At 44.9% G+C, this 21216-nt stretch overlaps 2 protein-coding genes across 2 annotated transcripts in view; both read left to right on the top strand.

Annotated features, from left to right (window-relative positions):
• Positions 1-12339, top strand: part of LOC102744043 (pre-mRNA 3' end processing protein WDR33) — a 90458-nt gene extending 78119 nt beyond the window's left edge. The window contains exons 9-19 of the mRNA XM_031036767.2: positions 856-1010; positions 1104-1182; positions 1635-1745; positions 2110-2204; positions 2401-2487; positions 2927-3066; positions 3668-3820; positions 5280-6368; positions 9003-9111; positions 10402-10510; positions 12201-12339. Coding sequence (XP_030892627.2) covers positions 856-1010; positions 1104-1182; positions 1635-1745; positions 2110-2204; positions 2401-2487; positions 2927-3066; positions 3668-3820; positions 5280-6368; positions 9003-9111; positions 10402-10508 — 2125 coding nt within the window. The 3' untranslated portion in view covers positions 10509-10510; positions 12201-12339. The remainder of the gene's footprint in view (positions 1-855; positions 1011-1103; positions 1183-1634; positions 1746-2109; positions 2205-2400; positions 2488-2926; positions 3067-3667; positions 3821-5279; positions 6369-9002; positions 9112-10401; positions 10511-12200) is intronic.
• On the top strand, positions 12255-21210 carry LOC145720587 (uncharacterized). Its single transcript, XM_081814667.1, has 5 exons — positions 12255-12639; positions 17345-17508; positions 17625-17717; positions 18781-18996; positions 21020-21210. Exons 1-5 carry the CDS (start codon positions 12255-12257, stop codon positions 21194-21196), a joined length of 1035 nt encoding a protein of 344 aa, XP_081670793.1. The 3' UTR covers positions 21197-21210.
• The last annotated feature ends 6 nt before the right edge of the window (positions 21211-21216 follow it).

Below are 21216 nucleotides of genomic sequence, written 5' to 3'. Positions count from 1 at the left end.
AGCTGATGTGGCAGCCACTTACTAGACACAGCCCAGCCCTCTCCATCTCACCACATATATTTGTAGAGGAGTTTTCTCCCCAGTTTTGAATCCGTTCTCGTTTTTTGTTTGAGGTGCTTGCTTATGATGCAACCTCATAATAAGGTTTTGTCCTTTTAAAATTATTTTTATGATTATATTTTATATATATTATATTTTATATCATATTTTATATTACTATTTTTTATTATTATCTGTTAACACTCAAATGAACATGTTACTAGCATGTTTTTTGACCACACCCCTGTATCCTGGTCTTTCTGACTGGAAAGTGAGCTAAATCCAGAGTGAGCTGGCTGGAGCAAGGCTGCCTTATTGCCTAACTCCAGTGGCCACAACCAAATAGAGCACCTTGTGACTGATGCTTCTTGGAGATCTGTATTTTCCAGGCCTTGACTTGTAGTGGTTTTAGTTCAAATTAACCCTCAAACTATCCTATGCCCTTTTTTAATGCTTTGTCTTAATGAGAGGAGCTTCATTGAATTTTAAAAATTTAATGAGCTTTATTGAATATTAATTTATGTGTTCAAGTGCTTCCCCTGCTTCACAGATAAGGTGTTTTATACAGTTGAAGCTCTGCTGCTATTTTAATTGGTTAATGAAAACTGTACTTAAATAATGGACATTAAGAAGTAATAAAGCATGTAACATCACAAGACCACAGTTAAAAGTACACTTGAAGTAATGTCTAAACCTCTTGCCAAGAGGCCATACCTCTTGCCTCTTGACCCATGTGCTTTTTAACAAAAATGGCCATTGTATCGATTTATCCTTGTTTTGAATTCTGACATTATTTTCTTGGTACTTTGTTTCTAGTCATGCCCATAAAAACACAGTAATGGAAGTGAAATTAAATCTCAACGGCAATTGGCTACTCACTGCATCACGTGATCACCTCTGTAAACTTTTCGATATCCGAAACCTGAAAGAAGAGCTTCAAGTCTTCCGAGGTCATAAGAAAGAAGCCACAGGTCAGTGGTTGTGGCATGCTTCTCATTCTCACTATTAGCTGTAGTGTGTTGAAATCCTAATAATTTGCCTTTGCCCACATTTTTGTTTTACAGCTGTGGCCTGGCATCCTGTTCATGAAGGACTTTTTGCCAGTGGAGGGTCCGATGGCTCTTTGTTATTCTGGCATGTTGGGTATGTAATACTTATTATGTAAAGAAGTTGTATATTTTATGAAGAGAGCACTCAAAAGTGTAAAACATAATGTCTTGTGTTTTTCCTGAGTGTTCATATGTCCTATATCAGAGACTTCCTGCAGTTTTCAATTCTATAAACCCAGCTTGGAATAGAAAACTTAGCACCTCTATTTTTGGATGTGGAAGTCATTAAAGGAGAGTAAAGCAGATTTCCTTGTTTCTTATTGGTGAATTAATTCTCAAAGCATTTTCCCCTCTGAAGTACTCCTCAAATAAAAGAATACATTGCTGATGACAAATGAATACCCCTGAAACATGTGGAACTGACCAGATTTAAAGTAACAGGCTTTGGTAGCTTTGTGTTACAGTAAAAAAAAAAAAAAAAAAAGTCTTTTTTTTTTTTTTTTGGTAACTTTTGTGAAAAGACTTTTTTCTGTGGTGCTGTTACAGGGTAGAGAAGGAAGTGGGTGGGATGGAGATGGCCCATGAAGGAATGATCTGGAGTCTGGCTTGGCATCCTCTTGGACATATTCTCTGCTCAGGTTCAAATGACCATACTAGGTAAGCTTTATATCAAAAATGACAAGGAATTACTGTGTTCATGGAGCAGCAGAAAATAAAGATTTATATTTATTTTTGTTGATAGATTAATGTATTTGTAGTCCAACTTCTTAGGAACATTTTTATAGCTGTTTATAAATAAGTATGTAGTAATAAGAGGGAGATAGAATATTGAGTATGACTTTGTTATTCAAATTTTGCTTTGCCTTCTTATTAAAAAATATTTTGACATTTTAAATTTTTAGAAGAAAGGCATTGTAAAACTTTGTTATGTTTACCAGGGGGCTTGGTACTCTTAAGTGCCCAGAAGCACGCTGAAACCATCCTCCTCCCCTTACCCCTTCCATCACTTTTATTTTGACAGCAAATTCTGGACCCGAAACCGACCAGGTGATAAAATGCGAGATCGATATAATCTCAACCTATTGCCTGGAATGTCTGAAGATGGAGTAGAATATGGTGAGACTCTTACACATTTATCCTTCTGTGAAATCTGATATTCTCTTATTAAAGTGTTAGTTACGGAAAAGATTATATACAACTAAATTTAGTTTTATAGTTTACTGATTAAGTTTCATTTTTATAAAGTGTTCATTTTATTGGGCCACTATGTTTATAAAATTTCTGTTGACAATAAATGTATTCGTATTTATAGATGACCTTGAACCTAACAGCCTGGCAGTAATTCCAGGAATGGGAATACCAGAACAACTAAAATTAGCTATGGAACAAGAGCAGATGGGTAAGAGACATTGTACCTGTATGTTTTATCTTTATAAAATTTTTTTTTAAAGATTTTATTTATTTATCTGACAGATAGAGAGACAGCGAGAGAGGGAACACAAGCAGGGGGAGTGGGAGAGGGAGAAGCAGGCTTCCCGCTGAGCAGGGAGCCCGATGTGGGGCTCGATCCCAGGACCCTGGGATCATGACCTGAGCCGAAGGCAGACGCTTAACGACTGAGCCACCCAGGCACCCCTCTTTATAAAATTTTTGTAGACCTGTTTCTTACCTTCATGATACTAAATTATTTTGAAAATGCCAAAATGATTTGAGACATGTTGATAAAAGTGATGTAAACTGCATATTATTTAAAATCTATTCTTTTAAAAATATGTTTATTGATGACATGACTATTTGCACTCATTTCCTTGGCTAACTGCTTCTTTTTGTGGTTACAGGGAAAGATGAATCAAATGAAATTGAAATGACAATTCCAGGTTTGGACTGGGGAATGGAGGAGGTGATGCAAAAGGATCAGAAAAAAGTTCCTCAGAAGAAAGTTCCTTATGCAAAACCTATTCCTGCTCAGTTCCAGCAGGTGAGTAACTAGCAGCAGCCCCACCTTGTCCATGCACTGGGAGGTCCTGCTTGGTGAGTCCGTCTTGCACTGTCTCATCTGTGGAAAGTGTTTCTGTACTACAGATTTCTTTGGAGTGTTCTTCGACCAAGACCCCATCTGCTGCTCTGCAGTTAGTGCTGAGTTTGTCATGACTCTTGCAGCTCTTCTTTTATTCTCACCTACTTCTTACTGTCAACGCTATCAGAGGAAGGAGAAGAAAGAAGCATGGAGCAGAGAGAGTACATTGACTCTCCTCTACTTTGTTTGTCTGTCTTCTGCTTTATTTGTCCCTTCAACACAAAGTGCATGTGCCCTCTAGAAGAGGCGGGCAGGCTTTTCATTTTCAATAACATATAAGATCTTACAGTGTTTATCAGGTTAGTAGTTTCTGCCCGGTATTGTGCTTGCCTCACTCCATTCTCATCACAAGAAGGAGCATTAGAATAAAGGCAGTATACCAGGCTGGCTGGCTTGTATTCGGCTGGTTGGAAGGAGCCAGTGACATTACAGAATGTTTTTCTCATTTCCTCATTGTAATATACACACTTAGGGTATATTTAATATTGTCTTCTTTCCCAAGGCTTGGATGCAAAATAAAGTTCCAATTCCTGCCCCAAATGAGGTACTGAACGACAGAAAAGAGGATATTAAATTGGAAGAGAAGAAGAAAACACAAGCAGAAATTGAACAAGAAATGGCCACATTACAGTATACTAACCCACAGCTTCTGGAGGTGTGTGATACTCTTTAGGGGCGTTCAAGATGATCTAAGAAAATAGTGATAACATTTTTTATTTTTATTTTTTATTTATTTATTTTTTAAAGATTTTTATTTATTTATTTGAGAGAGAGAATGAGATAGAGCATGAGAGGGGGGAGGGTCAGAGGGAGAAGCAGACTCCCTGCCGAGCAGGAAGCCCGATGCGGGACTCGATCCCGGGACTCCAGGATCACGACCTGAGCCGAAGGCAGTCGCTTAACCAACTGAGCCACCCAGGCGCCCCTGATAACATTTTTTATTGATATGCTCTTATGGAGAAGGGAAGGGTTTCAGGTGTGAAAGAATTCTGTTTCTAAGACTTTTAAAACGAGATGAGTCAAGCAGTGAGCAGACCTAAATTAAATATACATTTTTTAAAAAGATTTATTTATTTATTTTAGAGAGAGAGAGAGAGAGAGAGAGAGCAGGGGGAGGGGCAGAAGGCGAGGGAAAGCGAGAATCTGGAGCAGACTCCCCGCAAGCGCAGAGCCTGATTGGCGGGGCTTGATCCCACAACCCTGAGGTCGTGATCTGAGCCAAAATCAAGAAGTGGATACTTAACCAACTGAGCCACCCAGGCACCCCTACATATACATTTTTTTTTTTTAAAGATTTTATTTATTTATTTGAGAGAGAGAGAATGAGAGAGAGCACATGAGAGGGGGGAGGGTCAGAGGGAGAAGCAGACTCCCTGCCGAGCAGGGAGCCCGATGCGGGACTCGATCCAGGGACTCCAGGATCATGACCTGAGCCGAAGGCAGTGGCTCAACCAACTGAGCCACCCAGGCGTCCCCATATACATTTTTTTTTTTTTTAAAGATTTTATTTATTTATTTGAGAGAGAGGGAATGAGAGAGAGCACATGAGAGGGGGGAGGGTCAGAGGGAGAAGCAGACTCCCTGCCAAGCAGGGAGCCCGATGCGGGACTCGATCCAGGGACTCCAGGATCATGACCTGAGCCGAAGGCAGTCGCTTAACCAGCTGAGCCACCCAGGCGCCCCCCCATATACATTTTTTAATAGGAAAGATAAAGCCAACATAGTTTTAACTTGGATCATTTATTTATCCACAGATAAAATAATTTTTCTGTCAGCTCTAGAGCAAGTGGTTTGCTCTTATTTTTTTTGCACCTTTGACAATTAACCAAAAATGATAAAGCATTAGTAAATTATTTAATATAATAAGGATGGATATAAATAATCCTGACTGCTGTTTTTCAGTATTTAAAAAGAAGGAGTCTAGAGTGAGTCTGGAAGCTTGTGTGCTCTCAGAATATCTGAATGTTATACGGATTCTAGTTACTGTGGAGTGTTGAGAGGTCAATGCCTTATGTTTGTCTTGAGGCTCCCCCAATGAAATAAGTGATAGCAGTATTGTCATCTTCAAGGACTCTGGTGTATTTATCAGTATGCTTTTTTTCCTTTCTTTCCAGCAACTTAAAATTGAAAGACTTGCACAGAAACAGGCTGAGCAAATTCAGCCTCCTCCTTCATCTGGCACCCCTCTCCTTGGACCCCAGCCCTTTCCAGGACAAGGTCCAATGTCTCAGATTCCTCAAGGTTTTCAGCAGCCCCATCCATCTCAGCAGATGCCAATGAACATGGCTCAAATGGGGCCTCCAGGTCCACAGGGACAGTTTAGACCCCCTGGACCCCAGGGACAAATGGGACCACAAGGTCCTCCACTGCATCAGGGAGGTGGGGGGCCACAAGGATTCATGGGACCACAAGGGCCCCAGGGCCCGCCCCAGGGGTTGCCGAGGCCTCAGGACATGCATGGGCCCCAAGGAATGCAGAGGCATCCTGGACCTCATGGCCCTTTGGGACCTCAAGGACCACCTGGACCACAGGGTAATTCTGGTCCTCAAGGTCATATGGGTCCTCAGGGTCCACCTGGCCCACAAGGTCACATAGGCCCTCAAGGCCCACCTGGTCCCCAGGGTCACTTGGGCCCTCAGGGACCTCCTGGTACTCAAGGTATGCAGGGACCACCTGGTCCCAGAGGAATGCAAGGACCTCCTCATCCTCATGGGATACAAGGTGGGCCAGGGTCTCAAGGGATCCAAGGTCCTGTGTCTCAGGGACCTCTGATGGGATTGAATCCAAGAGGAATGCAGGGTCCTCCAGGCCCCCGAGAAAATCAGGGTCCTGCTCCCCAAGGGATGATGATGGGCCATCCGCCTCAAGAGATGAGAGGACCTCACCCTCCAAGTGGACTGCTGGGACATGGCCCTCAGGAGATGCGAGGCCCTCAGGAGATGCGAGGCATGCAGGGGCCTCCAGCCCAAGGGTCCATGCTGGGCCCCCCCCAGGAATTGCGAGGGCCTCCAGGCTCACAAGGTCAGCAGGGGCCACCCCAGGGCTCTTTGGGGCCGCCACCCCAGGGTGGCATGCAAGGGCCCCCTGGACCTCAGGGACAGCAGAACCCGGCAAGAGGGCCACATCCATCTCAAGGGCCAATACCATTCCAGCAGCAGAAAACAGCTCTGCTAGGTGATGGGCCCCGGGCCCCCTTCAATCAGGTATTATTTATTTTTAACTTATAGGCATTGCACATTGGGAAAATACGCTCTGCACGGAGGCGGCACTTCCAAATGCTGTGGAAGCAGTCACGGCTTGTATCAGTGTCTCTCAAGTAGTGATGGTGGCTTGAGAGTAGCATCATGGCTGAAGAAGGAAATGAGTAAACAAGACCATTAAATATATTGTAATATGAGTCTTTTTAATAGAAGTCATTCCAGAAAAGATCAACTCTCAATTGAATACTGTTCATAATTGTCCCCGGGCTCTAAAAGAGCTGTGGCCCTGAGGTGGAAGCAGGGGTGGCCCTGAGCCTATCAGGTCCCCCTTTTCTGGGCTCTTTAGTTTGTAGCCTGGTGTTTCGTGGGCTGATCTGCCTGCCAGCTCTACTCTTTAAGATAGTATGGAGTATTTAATTCACAAGTGTATGGGAGACTCTGATCTCACTATTTTCATTTCAGTGAATGCTTTTAGAGATCTCTGAGTCCAGAATTATGCATTCTTAAATGGTGACCCTTTGGACAAAATGCTGTTCAAGTTGTTTTCCACTCACATGTAAATTTATTTACTGGAGGGAGTAATTCTGTAGACATTGTCTTGGCCCTTTTTTGAGGATTCTGTTTTTGTCAGCAAAGTTTTATTCGCTGGGCCTGTGCTTGAGAAGTGGTGTGAGGAGGGTTCAGGTTTTGTGGGGGAATTACAGAAGGACTGCATGAGCATGAATGGATTTAGCACTGTTTGGCTCTGTGGTTTTTATGTTTTTCTCAGTTTCATAGTCTGGAAGCATTATTTAGGTATGAACTACTGCGTTTGTGTCCCTGAAGTTAGTTGTGGACCGAAAGTGAGTGAGCGAGTGAGCTAATGTTGACTCCTCGGGTCTTTACTGAGAGGCACTCGGTCCACTTGGAGAGGATGTGCTGCAGGTGCTGCATGTGAAAAACACAGTCTGTTTTGCTTTTTCAAACACCTCTGAGAATCTGTCATGTGAAGATGACTATTAGGTTAACGAATTAAAATAACCAGCTGAGTAAGTAGGTTAAGCGTTACTTTTCCATAGGTCTTCCAGGACTTACAAGTGTCACAGCAGTGAAGAGTAGTTGAGTTTCCAGAATCTGTTGGGCACTTTTTAGAATTTAGGATGAGTGGAATAAATCTAGGTTTATTGTCCTGAACTGCTGTAAAATTTGCAGTATTGTATGTTTTATTAACACACAGAGCATTTGTATGTGTTTATAGTATCAGTTCCCTAACCTTATGGTAATGAATTAACAGCTTTCATTGGGAGGACAAAAACAGTGATGAACTTTAGTTACCGCATTATGACTGAAATTAAAAACGTGTCAGATTCAAGAGGATAGGCCTGAGTTTCTGGGACAGTTCAGCAAGAGTTTTTATTAAGTAGTAAAAGATTTTATACATGAAAAGCATAATGGCTCTAAAGATTTAGTTGACCTATAGAATGAGTATGAAGGTTTGATGCATTATAGGACGTTTCAGATCTCAAGAGTTGCCTGATGAAAATTTTTGCCCCTATTTTTTATGTGCTGAAATCTGACTTTCTTCACTTCGATGAGGCTCATTATTTAAACCAGTTGTTTTAATTTAGTGGAATTGCTTTCTGGTGTTAAAGTAATAGCATGAAAGATGTTGATAAGAGCAGTCCTTGGGTGAAGGAGACAGGAAACAAAGGAGGACAGAAATTATAGGTATTGAGTTAATGATAGTTATTTGTAGCTACAATGCTGGATGGCCTATCAAGGTTGCTCTTTCATGTAGCTAGTTTGAATGTGCAAGCAATTTTGCTATGGATGGTTTTGAAACTGCTATTTTCATAGTAGGTCCAGTTCAAATGCATTTTTTTTTTTTTAAATAAAGAAATGGGTTTGTTTGTTAAGAGACCTAATCCAAGGTCACTGGACAGTGTGGAGACTCAGAATTTAGACATGGCTAGGTAAAAAGACAATCTTAGGGACAAGCTGGGGCGAGCTTTGGGGTTCCAGAGCATGGAGACAAGCTCAGAGCAACAGGTTTGTATCTTCAGGGACCCAAGGAGTCCAACAGGATCCCAGGTGACTCAGCTGGGAATGAGCCATAGGGTGCTGAGGATGGGGAAATGCTGAGGTAGAGAAGAGGCAGTTGATAGGAGAAAGCCAATGTGAATATCTCATCACGAACCCCTTTCGTATTCTTCCACCTCTTCAAACCCAGCCCTAGCCGCTTGAGAGGAGTGGTTATTTTTTGTAGCTGGAAAAGAGTCCCGAGTGTGAGAGCAGAGTTTACCTGTCCTGGCAGATTTCCAGATCTTTACTTTTGCCGGAAGTTCCTCCTTTGTGCAGAGTGTTATGTTACGATTTCTGACTTTCCATTTAGGTTCTTGGCATCACAGGTAAAGATCTCACTTTAAATAAAACCTATCAGCAGGTTTAAAATATAAGTGTTTCCTTTTATTATGGTAAGAGAAGTATCTCCTTCCCCCAATTTAAGGACAATTTTGCTATAATGTCACTAGCTGTATATTTACTGCTGGAGGCTTTGGGGCAACCTAGTGTTTTTATCTTGTCACATTGTGATAAAATTGCTATTTATGAAGCACAATCCTATGATTTCACACCCCCGCTTTAAAAACATCTTTTCAGGAAGGACAGAACGCAGGCCCCCCACCCCTGATACCAGGCCTAGGGCAGCAGGGAGCACAAGGTCGCATCCCCCCTCTTAACCCTGGACAAGGACCTGGCCCTAACAAAGGTAAATATCTGCTCGGTTGAATAAGAGATTGTATTCTACCACCTCTGGGTAAATCTTACAAAAAAAATAGTTTATTGGTAAGTAATTGATAGAATGGTCATTTGAACCCTATAGGAAAAATAGGAGCAGTCATTTCAGGTAAAGGCTTTGTCCTGATGTTTTCATAGACTCGCTTTAGTTAGCTAAAAATGCTGTCCTGAGGAAATAAGCTCCTCACTTACCAGAAGCTGACAGTGGAAGTGCTGGGACAACCCCTAGTAGCAGGGCCTGGACCTGGGCCTGGGCTGGCCTTGTCCACGTCTTGGGAATGGGAGTGGTTCCTGTGCGCACTGAATGCAAGTGCATGTCGTTTGCTTCCTGGAAAGCCGAACTGCTTCCACTTACAGTGTTTGATGAGATAAAGAATTTAGAGATTTTAATAGTGTTTTTAATATTCCCCCCTTCACCCCCAAATTGTGCCATGTATTAAATTCTTTAGCTGGTTATATTGTTTTGCACGATTTGATAAGAAGAAAGCCATGTACTGATGTATCGGGTTCTTGGGATACTATGGAAAGCACAGAGATAAGACCTGCCAGTATTTAGATGTGAGGCTGTTTGGAAGTTGAGTTAATGCCAGGAGTTGAAAGTGCTGAGGCAGCCCCTTGTGCTGAGGTGTTCTGCTGTCACAAGGGCAGGGCAGGGCCAGAGCAGGAGTGAGGGGGTGGTAGGCCGCTGGCTGGAGAGGGTGAGGGCAGGACTGAGTGGTGTAGATGGAGGGAAGGTCGGAGACAGAGGTGTTCAAGTCAGTGCACTGTCTCACAGGGAGGACACAGGCCAGAGAACCAGGAGTATTGTGGAGGTTGCACTTCAAAGAACTTCACTCCTTTTAATTTTTAATTAGGTGAGCCCACAGCACTCTGTGGCGCATGTTACATTTCTTGCCCTCATTTTATCAGATTAAGAAAAGTCCTCATTAGCATTTTGCAGCCCTAGGACTTTGGGAGAAGCAGGACATCCTAGGAAAGGGAGCAGTAAAGGAAGTAGGAAAATCGTTATTATAGTCTCATTGCATGGAAGTGGTGGCCAACAGGGAAAAAGAGAAAGCAAGAACCCATCTTTGGAATTTGGGGACCCTAAGAAAAGAAGAGTCTGTTACCCACAGGGTACAGCTGTCAACAAACTGAGAGCCTGCCTCTCTTCCTCTCCCCTACCTTGTGTCTGTCTCCACCTATTTCCCTCTCCTCCTTGCTCTTCCCCTTTTCTCTTTACCTCTCTCTCTCTCTCTTCCTCCTCTCTTTCTCCTCCCAGGGACCAAAGGGAGAAGGGAGAGCCGAGAAAGTGGCCCTGCCATCCCCTACTGGATTAACCAACGCCGCCGCCCCATCACCGGTGGCCACATCCCTTCTAATTTGTAGTGGTGGGTTTCTTTCCTTGGAGGAGCCAGGGTACTTTTAAACAGATAGAGGTAATGGGAGGATTATTATTCATAGGTAAGTCCAAATGGAATGTGTTCAGCTTCCTCAGGTCAAAGTCTGCTGTGTCTGAGATCACACCAAGTTCAAGCAACATAAAGTCAGAGAAGAAGCCGTTAGATGCAGGAACCCACTGAGAAGTGAGGGGGCCTCTTTACCACAAGGAAAGGGACCTGGGATATTTGCAAACTGACTGAACAGAGATGCAACTTAGAAGGTGCTTTCCTCAGCTGGGAGAGGACTGGTTTAATGAAGGAAAGACCAGAAGGCAGAAGGCACAGGAAGAGCTTAAGAGAAGAGAGAACCCTTCTAATGGTGTTTTATTTATACTGACATTTCCAAGTTTTTTATACATGTCGAATGGTGAGGCGGGATTGAAATGGCCAAAAGAAAGGAACAAAAAGGGAAGAGGAAGGGCATCGGGAGGGGAGGAATCCTGGCTGGCTGTGACGCAAGGGAAGGCAGGTCATCTTTATTGCCAGGGAGAAGGAGGGAAAGGTATGAGTGGGGCGGTGGGGGAATTTTATCTTAAAAATGTAGTTGTTTTAGAGCAAGAGGGTCCCTTTGCTACCTACTTTTAAAAAATGCTTGATTTGGATTGTATGTTGACAGAAAATAGCTGCACATTAACAATGGCTGCACAGTAGCCAGGAGAACAAATCCCTTCAAGGTTCAGAAGTAAGCTAAGTTAACCATCACAATTTTAATTCTATTTTTATTCAGGACTTTGAATATATTACACACATTAAAATGTTTTTAAAACAATCTTTAGTGGGTTTCCCAACACTGTGTGCAAAGAATGGTGGTAGTTATTATAGATGAGGGATCTATATCATTCATTCATGCAAAGGGGCGGAAAATATGCCCATATGACCCCGAAACTGAAGTATGAGCAAGGGCTGATGGGTCACCAGGCAGTTATTAGCGAGGCTCGTGGTTCCACACACCTTACAGAGGATTTTGTTAAGAATCAAAATGTGCTTTGTTATGGACCCAAGCTGTCTATTTCTCTGATGGGTTTGAATAAAGTATTCCCTGTCTTAAAAAAAAAAGAAAGAAAGAAGGAAAGAAGGGAAGTGTGAGTTAAGGAAGCAGGTTGAACGAACTAGGGGCTAAAGGGGCACCAGCAGGGATGACGGCAGGGTAGCTGCTGCACCCGCTGAGGGCTCCGCGGCCCTCTCAGGTGCCCAGGTGGATTCCCTGTGCCTGGCTTCCTGGCCTGCAGCATGAATTCTCTCTGTCCTCCCTGGGTGTGGAGCAGGCAGGCCTAGGGAAGTCCCTGGAAGAATGGGAGCAGGGAAGGCACGCTCATTCTTATGCCCATGAGACTGTCGCATGCTTTCCGAGTTAATCCTCACAGCAGCAAGTAGTTGCTAATCTCATTTGAGATTAGTAATTTACCCGAGGTGGAGGTGCTTAGCTAGTGAGTGATAAAGTTGAAATCTGCACCCCAAAACCTGTGTTCTTCCGTTAAGATAGTGCCTTAGGGATTTGTCTCCTAAGTATGCTGAGAACTATGGAGGGAAAACATTCTAAATACAAGAATGCATTCTGAGACTTTAAGATGCTGAAAATCAGACCTGTGCTGGTAGGATTCCTGGAAGACAAGGTAAAAATCAGCTTTGTTTCCTTTAGGTGACTCACGCGGCCCTCCCAACCATCACATGGGCCCCATGTCAGAGAGGCGGCATGAGCAGAGCAGCGGCCCTGAGCACGGGCCCGAGAGGGGGCCTTTCCGGGGCGGCCAGGACTGCAGGGGTCCCCCTGATAGGCGTGGCCCTCACCCCGACTTCCCTGATGACTTCAGCAGACCAGATGACTTCCACCCGGACAAGCGCTTTGGCCACCGATTACGTGAATTTGAGGGGCGAGGAGGACCTTTACCACAAGAAGAGAAGTGGAGGCGTGGGGGCCCCGGGCCTCCGTTTCCGCCTGATCACAGGGAATTCAGCGAGGGGGATGGCCGGGGAGCAGCCCGGGGCCCTCCAGGGGCTTGGGAAGGCCGCAGACCTGGAGATGAACGATTCCCCCGGGATCCTGAGGACCCACGTTTTCGAGGGCGCAGAGAAGAAAGGTGGGACAGATGCTTTGTGGGTCTAGTTCTTCCCTGGAGCTCTTGACCTGTTCTGCAAAAGTCTCTTTCATCTTTTGCTTGGGCAGAGGGCACTATATTGATTACTAGTTCTACCCTCTCTAGGTTTACATTTAGACTTTAAGCAAGTAATTATGCTTTTTTAACCTTTTATGCTTCTTTTTTATCTTTACAATTTAGAGATCTTTTTATTTTTGCTTATTCTTTGGTCCTTTTAAACTTTTTTTTTTTAAGATTTTATTTATTCATTTGAGACACAGAGATAGAGAGAGAGAGCATGAGCAGGGAGAGAGAGGGAGAGGGAGAAGCAGGCTCCCCACTGAGCAGGGAGCCCGATGCGGGGCTCGATCCCAGGATGCTGGGATCATGACCTGAGCCGAAGGCAGACGCTTAACCATCTGAGCCACCCAGGCGCCCCTCTTTGGTCCTTTTAAAAGAGATGTGAGGATCAGTATAGTATGAAGTTTCTGGAACTTGATTAGAAGTCGCCAGATTCTCTTGGTTAGAATGATGTACATATCTAGATTGAGATTGAGAATAAGTTTTTGTGAGATAGTTTTTCTGTAATTGCCTAAAGATCTTAACACAGTCAAGTCAAACTGAAAATTAATCTTGCTGTTCAATTAGATCAAGGTCAGGCTTGCACTCTCAGCTTGCTGGGGGTAAAAAAGGCATAGAAGAAATAAGGAGGGAAAAAACAAGCATTAGTGAATCTCAGAGGAGATTGAGAATCGTCCGTGGTGGTGATGCTTGAGTATTTCTTTGTGCCGGTGAATTGTGAGACCGGTGTTCTTGTCAGCAGTTTGCAGATGAGGGGCCGTGCTGAGGATCAGAGCATTTGACTCTCTGCCAGGTGGAGGTGTGGGAGCGGCTTCAGGCCGGGCTGGCCGACTGCAGTGCCCATGCCGTGGGGCACTCCTGCTGTCACGGTTGCAGCTCTGCCTATCCCATTTCTCTTGACTGTCGTTAGTGGGGGACTGAGTTCAGGGTTGACATTCCCCCATCCTCACAGGATGTGTTAGAAAAGAAGGGCTGATAACATGGCCAAGGGCGGTGAAATCAAGGGGTTCAGGAAAGCAGCTTTCAGAAGGGGGTTTTTGAAAAAGATTTAAGGGTTCCTAGTTTTCTCAAGGGCCTCTCTTAGTGGTATCCAAGGATTCACTCTTTGAAATGGCTTTATATTAGTCTGCAAGAGCCTCATTTCCAGTGGCTTTGGCATCAATGTAACTTTCATCGATTTCTTGAACTTTTGCATCTTGTGCAGTTTCAGATTTTACTGTGCCTCAGTTTTATTGTATTGCATCTGTCAGTGACAGAGCCATAGCCCAGACTCTTGTGCTGTTGACAGCTTTCCATTGCTCTTCAGATATGCCCAGCGTGCTCCTGCCCTGTAGTGCTTGCTGTTTCCTCTGCCTGGAACAGTCTCCCAGGCATTTGTGGCTCAGTCCGGTTAGATCCCTCCTCCTGTTAGCCCAGTTCCTCTACCCTGCTTCCTGTTTCTTCATAGCACTTAGCACTAGTTGACATTAAGTGATGTGTTTATTTCTTTATTACATATATCTGCCAGGAACATGATGGCTTCCCCAGGGCAGGGGCTTTGTTACTTTACCTCTGTGTCCCCAGGACGCAGAGCAGTAGTGGTGACACGGTGTAGGTGCTCAGTAACTGGTGAATAAATGAGTGTTAAATGGGGAGGGGGGTCAGTTCATCAGGAGATGTACTAGTCAGCTTGGGCTGCCATAACAAGATACCACGGGCTGGGAAGCTCAAACAACATGAATCTATTTTCTCGAAGTTCTGGAGACTCGAAGTTGTGGATCATGGTCCAGCAGGTGGGTTTTTGGTGAGACTTCTCTTCCTGGCTTGTAGGCAGCCAGCCACCTTCACCCTGTGTCCTGGACTGGTGCAGAGAGAGAATCTCTTCCTATCAGGGTACTAATCCCATCACAAGGCCCCCACCCTCATGATCTCCTCTAAGTTTTTTCCCCTAAGATTTTCTTTACTTATTTGAGAGAGAGGAGCATGCACATGCACACACATGGGGTGGGGTGGGGGGGCAGAGGGCCAGAGGGAGAAGGAGAAGCAGACTCCCCACTGAGCAGGGAGCCTGATGGCGGGGCTTGATCCTAGGACCCTGAGATCATGACCTGAGCTAAAGGCAGACGCTTAACTGGCTGAGCCACCCAGGCGCGCCATGACCTCCTCTAACCTTAATTACCCCTCAAAGGCCCATCTCCAGATACCATCCCATTGGGTATTAGGGCTTCAACATACGAGTTTAGTGGGGGACACAGACATTTAGTCCTTAATAGGAGCCAGTTTCTTTTTTTTTTTTTTTTAAAGATTTTATTTATTTATTTGAGAGAGAGAGCACAAGAGGGGGGAGCGGGAGAGGGAGAAGCAGACTCCCTGCTGAGCAGGTAGCCCGATGTGGGACTCGATCCCGGGACTCCAGGATCATGACCTGAGCCGAAGGCAGTCGCTTAACCAACTGAGCCACCCAGGCGCCCCAATAGGAGCCAGTTTCTAATGAGGGCACATTAGATTCTCTTTACTTTCGTGACTAGGACGGTCATGTAATGGATGCCTTGACAAACGAGTCCTGTTGGTGTTTGGTGGGGGGTTCTCCCCGACTCTGTCCCAGGGACACAGCGCCCTCTGCTGTACTCTTCCTGCTCCACTCCTCTCCTTTCAGCCAGTTCCACCTTTATCTTAGGGGGTTCTTTCAGCCAGTGTCCTGGGCACGTGTTCTTTGCGTGCAGGAGCAGGGGTCATCAAGGTACCTCAGGACCAAGAAAGTTTTAAGAAGTTAGCTGGAGTGGTGCATTGGGAAAGGGAAAATGCTTTTTACAGTAAAATACCAAGTAATCAGTGTAGAAGGAGGGATAGACTTAGAAAGTCACTTCCTTTATAAGCAGTGTCCTAATTGATTCAGCCCAGGATCATCAGTGGGTGCTAAAACCACTGGTAAAAGATTATGGAGAAATGGGATATTCTCACTGTGTGGGAACATCATCCACAGACTACTTAAATGCAAAGGAAACAAAAGTGTACCTTTGCAACAGTGAAATTTGGTCCCCACATCACTTTTACATCATGAACAGGGAGACAAACTGGCATCTGTGAGAAGGTATAAGCAGTTTTGCCAAAAAGGTTTAACCTGAGTCTAATCATGAGGAAATAATCAGATAAATTCAAATTGGGGTACATTCTATAAAATACCTGCATGGATCCTTCAAAAACGTCTAACATGAAAGATAAACTATAGAAGGGTTCTAGATAAACTAGACAAAGAGACATGGCCATTAATAACAGTATATGATCAGGATTGAAATCTGTATTTAAAAACAACTGTAAAGGACATTTTGAGGACAATTGGAGAAATTTGAATTGGATTATATTATATAATATCATATGTTATTCGAGTGATAATAGTAGTATTATGTAGGAATGTAGGAGAAAATCCTTGTTCTTAGAAGAAACATACTGAGGTATTATGGATGAGGTTCATGTTGTTAGCAGCTGATTTTGAAATGGTTTAGAAAAGTGGATTTGTTAAATAGATGGAGAGAGAAGATAAAGCACATGTGGCAGTATCTTAAGAACTGATTAAACAAACAAAAAAACCAGGTGAAGGACACACAGATGTTTGTTATTCTGTTCTTTCAACTTTGCTATAAGTTTGAAATTTTGCAAAGTGAAACGTTGGAGTCAAAGATACCTGAATGGAGACTCAAGAAAAAGCGGAAGGCCTGGCCACTCGTGCAGATTGGCCCCATGCCCTTGCTCCTTCTGATCCTTTCTCCAGCCCTGAGGCCTTTCTCCTTGTGCTCATGCACCTTTCCTACTTGGAGGCCCCCTTTTTGCTTCCCCACAGGTCTCCTCCTGCTCAGGTGCTCCCTCCTCATAATGGCTGGGCTTTGGCAGTACTCCTGGCCAACTCGGCCTCTAGTCTAGATCCTGAGGGACAGTGAACCTGTCCATCAGCCAGGGCCCCAGGCTGCCAGCTAGCCAGTGGGGGGACTGCCCATAAACCAAGTGCCCGCCTGTATAACCATCAGCTGTGGAGGCGTGGGTGAAGTTCATGGCCAGCCCTGTGTAGAGGCTGTGGGCTGGAGCAGATGGGAGAGCAGGTGTTCTCAAAGGATTCTGGTACAGTTGGCAGGCATGAATCTGTACCCCACTTTTTCTGATTATATAAATAATAAATGTTCATTATAAAAATGTAAATGATAGTGAAAAATATTTGGGAGGCAGTGGCAAAGAGCCTGGGCTGGAGTCAAGACTGGCTGAGTTCAAATCCCAACACTTATTGTGTGTCCTTAAATAAATGACATTACCTCTCTGTGCCTCAGCGTACTCATGGGTAGAATGGAGAATGATGTGGTGGTGAGGATAAAATGAAATAATATGTGTAAAGCACTTGGCATGATTATCAGCACTTAAAACTTATTCACTGCTATTGTTATTCCTAAAAGCTTTAGGAGGAAATGAGCACGACCCTACATTTACCTTCTTGCCTGTTTTTGCCTGTAATAATATTGCCTGTAAAAAATACATAATTTTATTTTGTTTTTCTCCCATTTAACATTAATATCATGTTTTCATATACCATTATGCTTCTTTGAAACATGAACTCAGAGCTGTATTCCATTAGGTGGATATTTTGCTGTTTTTTCCCTGACAGCTTTAGAAGAGGAGCACCCCCAAGACATGAGGGCCGTGCCCCCCCAAGAGGAAGGGACAGTTTTCCTGGTCCTGAAGACTTTGGTCCAGAGGAGAATTTTGATCCTTCTGATGAAGCAGCCCGAGGAAGAGATCTCAGAGGTCGAGGTCGGGGTACCCCACGAGGTGAGCGTGTGCTGAGGACACACTGAGTCTGGCAAGGGACGGGGTGGAGAGTTAGGTTATTGGGGACACACCTGAAACAGTCTGTGAGTGTGGTGTTATGTTGTTCTGTTGTGTAGGAGGAAGGAAGGGTTTACTCCCCACTCCTGATGAATTCCCTCGCTTTGAAGGAGGACGGAAACCAGACTCCTGGGATGGAAATAGAGAGCCAGGTAAGGAAGGACAACTGCTGTGGCTTCTGGTGACTTAAGCCTAGCGGCTCAGAGTGTGGTCCAAGGACCCCTGGGGGTGGGTGTCCACCAGGTCCTCTGTTTTCTAACTCACATCTCTTTGGGATGCTGAACTGTCTGCAAATCCTTCAGTCAGCAGCAGTTTATCGCCGTAGAATGAATGCAGAAACAGCTGGGAGAGTCCAACTTTCTTCTACTGAGACAGACGTCAGAGGGATTTGCCTAGAATAGAAAACAGTACTGCTCTTTTCACTAAATTGTTTTGTTTTTGGAAAATATAGTTAAATGAATTAAAGTTTTCTCAGTTTTAATTGCTAATATGGCAAATATTATTAGATACAAGTTTCAAATTAAATTAAATCTCAATAATTTTTAAGAGGTATGTTGATTTCTAATCTTGACCTTTTTCATGTACTCACGATGTGACTTAACCTGGCCTACGGTGGGTAGTCACATGTTTCTTGCATGAATGAATATTGGTTCTCAAGTTGCTACTTATTCTTTTTACTTAATATTATTATTATTTTTTAAGCTTTTATTTATTTTAGAGAGAGAGAGAAAGTATGAGCAGGAGGGGCAGAGGGAGAGGGAAAATCGCAAGCAGACTCCAAGCTGAGCGCAGAGCCCTATGCTGGGCTCAATCTCACAATGCTGAGGTCATGACCTGAGCCAAAACCAAGAGTCAGACACTCAAGTGACTGAGCCACCCAGCCACCCCAAGTTGCTACTTATTAACTATAATTTCCATCTGCTTTTAGTCACACTGTACTTGGGGGCACCTGGGTGGCTCAGTCCTTAAGTGTGTGCCTTTGGCTCAGGTCATGATCCTGGGGTCCTGGGATCGAGCCCCGCATTGGGCTCCCTGCTCCGCGGGAAGCCTGCTTCTCCCTCTTCCACTTCCCCTGCTCGTGTTCCCCCTCTCGCTGTGTCTCTCTGTCAAATAAGTAAAATCTTTAACAACAACAACAAAAAGAAATAGTCACACTGTACTTGAATATGAGATTGCAGATTCTTAGCCTTGCAAAACCTGTGTTTCCTATTTCAGGGCCAGGTCATGAACATTTCCGTGATGCTCCTCGCCCTGATCATCCCCCTCACGATGGTCATTCCCCAGCTAGCAGAGAACGTTCCTCTTCTCTCCAGGGCATGGACATGGCATCCCTGCCACCCCGAAAGCGTCCCTGGCATGATGGGCCAGGGACCTCGGAGCACAGAGAAATGGAAGCCCCAGGGGGTCCTTCTGAGGATCGAGGAGGCAAAGGTAAGCGGAGGCCAGTGATACTGTTCCAGGAGAAAGCTGCCAGGAAAGCTGCGGGGACCACGGGAGGCCTCATTACCAGGATAGCCCCTCCCTCTTTTCCTGTTCCATCTGTTCCTGACAGGAAACCCAGGGTCCTTTCTCCATTCTACCCTGTAGGGCTTAGGCTGTGCAAAGGCACGTGTTCCCAAGTATGGTACAAATGCAGCTTGTTTGGACTCACACCATAGCCAGTCAGACCCCTTACTCGGGTGATTGCAAGCTCAGCCTCTGCATAAATCTCCTCCACATGCTTCCAAGAATTCCCTTCCCCGGTTCGTTCAAGTGTTCCCCTCCAGCTTTGTCAAGGTGCCCCAGAGCAGGAGAGAGACTCCTACTCTCATTGGCAAACATGTTCTCCACCACTGGCTGCTCTTTGCCCTCAAGGGTGTCCTTAGTGACAGGAAGAATTGTCTTCCCGGGTTCCATGTTTTGTTTTAGCCTGGGTACGGAAGGAACTGCTAATGCCTAGAGTCACAAGCACTTTGAGGAATATGGTCTGGAAGGGGTTGTTATCAGAGGGGGGCAGTAGATTATTTCTACGACTTGAAACTTTGGATCGTTATTTTAGAGGTAGCACTAACTTTAAGCCAGGCGCAGGAGCCACCATGCAGGTTAGGCTGGGCCACGGCCTCTGTGGTAGTTTGGAGGCTGCTAGGAAGCAGGCCTAATTAACCTGCCTCATGTTTATAGTCTCATTACAAAGTTTTGCTTTTTGTGTTTTTTTTAGATTTTATTTATTTGACAGAGAGAGACACAGCGAGAGAGGGAACACAAGCAGGGGGAGTGGGAGAGGGAGAAGCAGGCTTCCCGCGGAGCAGGGAGCCCGATGCGGGGCTCGATCCCAGGACCCTGGGATCATGACCTGAGCCGAAGGCATACGCTTGACTGACCACCCAGGCGCCCCATGCTTTTTGTTTTTAATGGTGGTTTGGTTCTTCTCAAAGCAAAACCCTCAGAAACTACCTCATGTCACCAGTAGATCTCCCTACCTAAGCACACATTTTGTCACTTGTCAGTATGGGCACCCAGGACACCTGTGTAGGTACCTAGCCACGGCCACATGGCTGGTGTGGAAATGGCTTTCTAGCTGACATCTTCTCTGCCCAGGTACCTTCAGGGGGGCCTAGCCTGTGCTTTATAGGAAAAGCAGCCAATATTTTTCCTTTGGCTAGCTTTCCTAACTGCCTTGTTTTACCTAGATTCAAATTCCACTCAAAAAGTTAAGACAAAATAAAGTCGGCAACAGTTTTCTGATACTGCATTATGGGAGATATGGTCAAATCCTGTCAGCCCATGAGAAGAAAAATTTAAGTCAGAATTCTAATGTACTTAAAAGGTTTGTGTGTCCAAGTCTGGAACAAAAAAAACTGCCCCTGGGAGAAAAAATTCTAAAAGCTAGGTGGTTGGTTGGTTGTTTTTAATGTTTTTGTTTTAAAAGAAATACTTTATTTCACTATTTGAAAGGAAAACGAAAGTGCCACATAGTTGTGGGATAATGATAGTAAAACCTATTGTAATTAACATCCACAGTTTGTATTTCTTAGTTGCTTCCAAAGTCTGTGCTTTTCAAGTCTTCCCCCCCCCCCTCCGGCAATAGAATAACAACCCCCCATGCCCCCACTCCCCCTCCCCCCCACCAATGGCATAGGAGGGTGAAGATGCACTTGCTAGAGTAGAGACATGGCCCAGTGTGGTCTGTGACTCCCAGAGGTGCTCCAAGTTCACTTCTGGGTTTCCCATCATTTCCATCACACACCCTGGGTAACATGTCTGGTTGTTGCTGAGGGGCAGGACCACAACCTGGGTGGGAATGAGATAGTGGTTGACTAGAGGGTAGAGGCACAGCTTCTAATGCTGCTGTCCTCAGAACTGTTTTTAAGACCCAGAGGGTTCCACTGTCGTCATTGAGTTTGTGCCGGGAGTTACCGATTAATAGTCTCTGATAGAAAAAAAAGTAACGTGGAATTATTTTGATTCATTTCAGGCCGAGGGGGCCCAGGACCTTCCCAGAGAGTGCCAAAATCTGGGCGCTCCAGCTCCTTGGATGGAGATCACCATGATGGCTACCACAGAGACGAACCTTTTGGAGGCCCTCCAGGCAGCGGTACTCCTTCCAGAGGGGGCCGGAGTGGCAGTAACTGGGGGAGAGGGAGTAACATGAACTCTGGCCCGCCAAGGCGA

The sequence above is a fragment of the Leptonychotes weddellii genome, chromosome 3 (genome assembly GCF_054177405.1).
Source record: "Leptonychotes weddellii isolate Sample4059 chromosome 3, ASM5417740v2, whole genome shotgun sequence".
In the NCBI taxonomy this organism is placed as follows: domain Eukaryota; kingdom Metazoa; phylum Chordata; class Mammalia; order Carnivora; family Phocidae; genus Leptonychotes; species Leptonychotes weddellii.
This window is presented reverse-complemented; position numbering and strand designations above follow the sequence as displayed.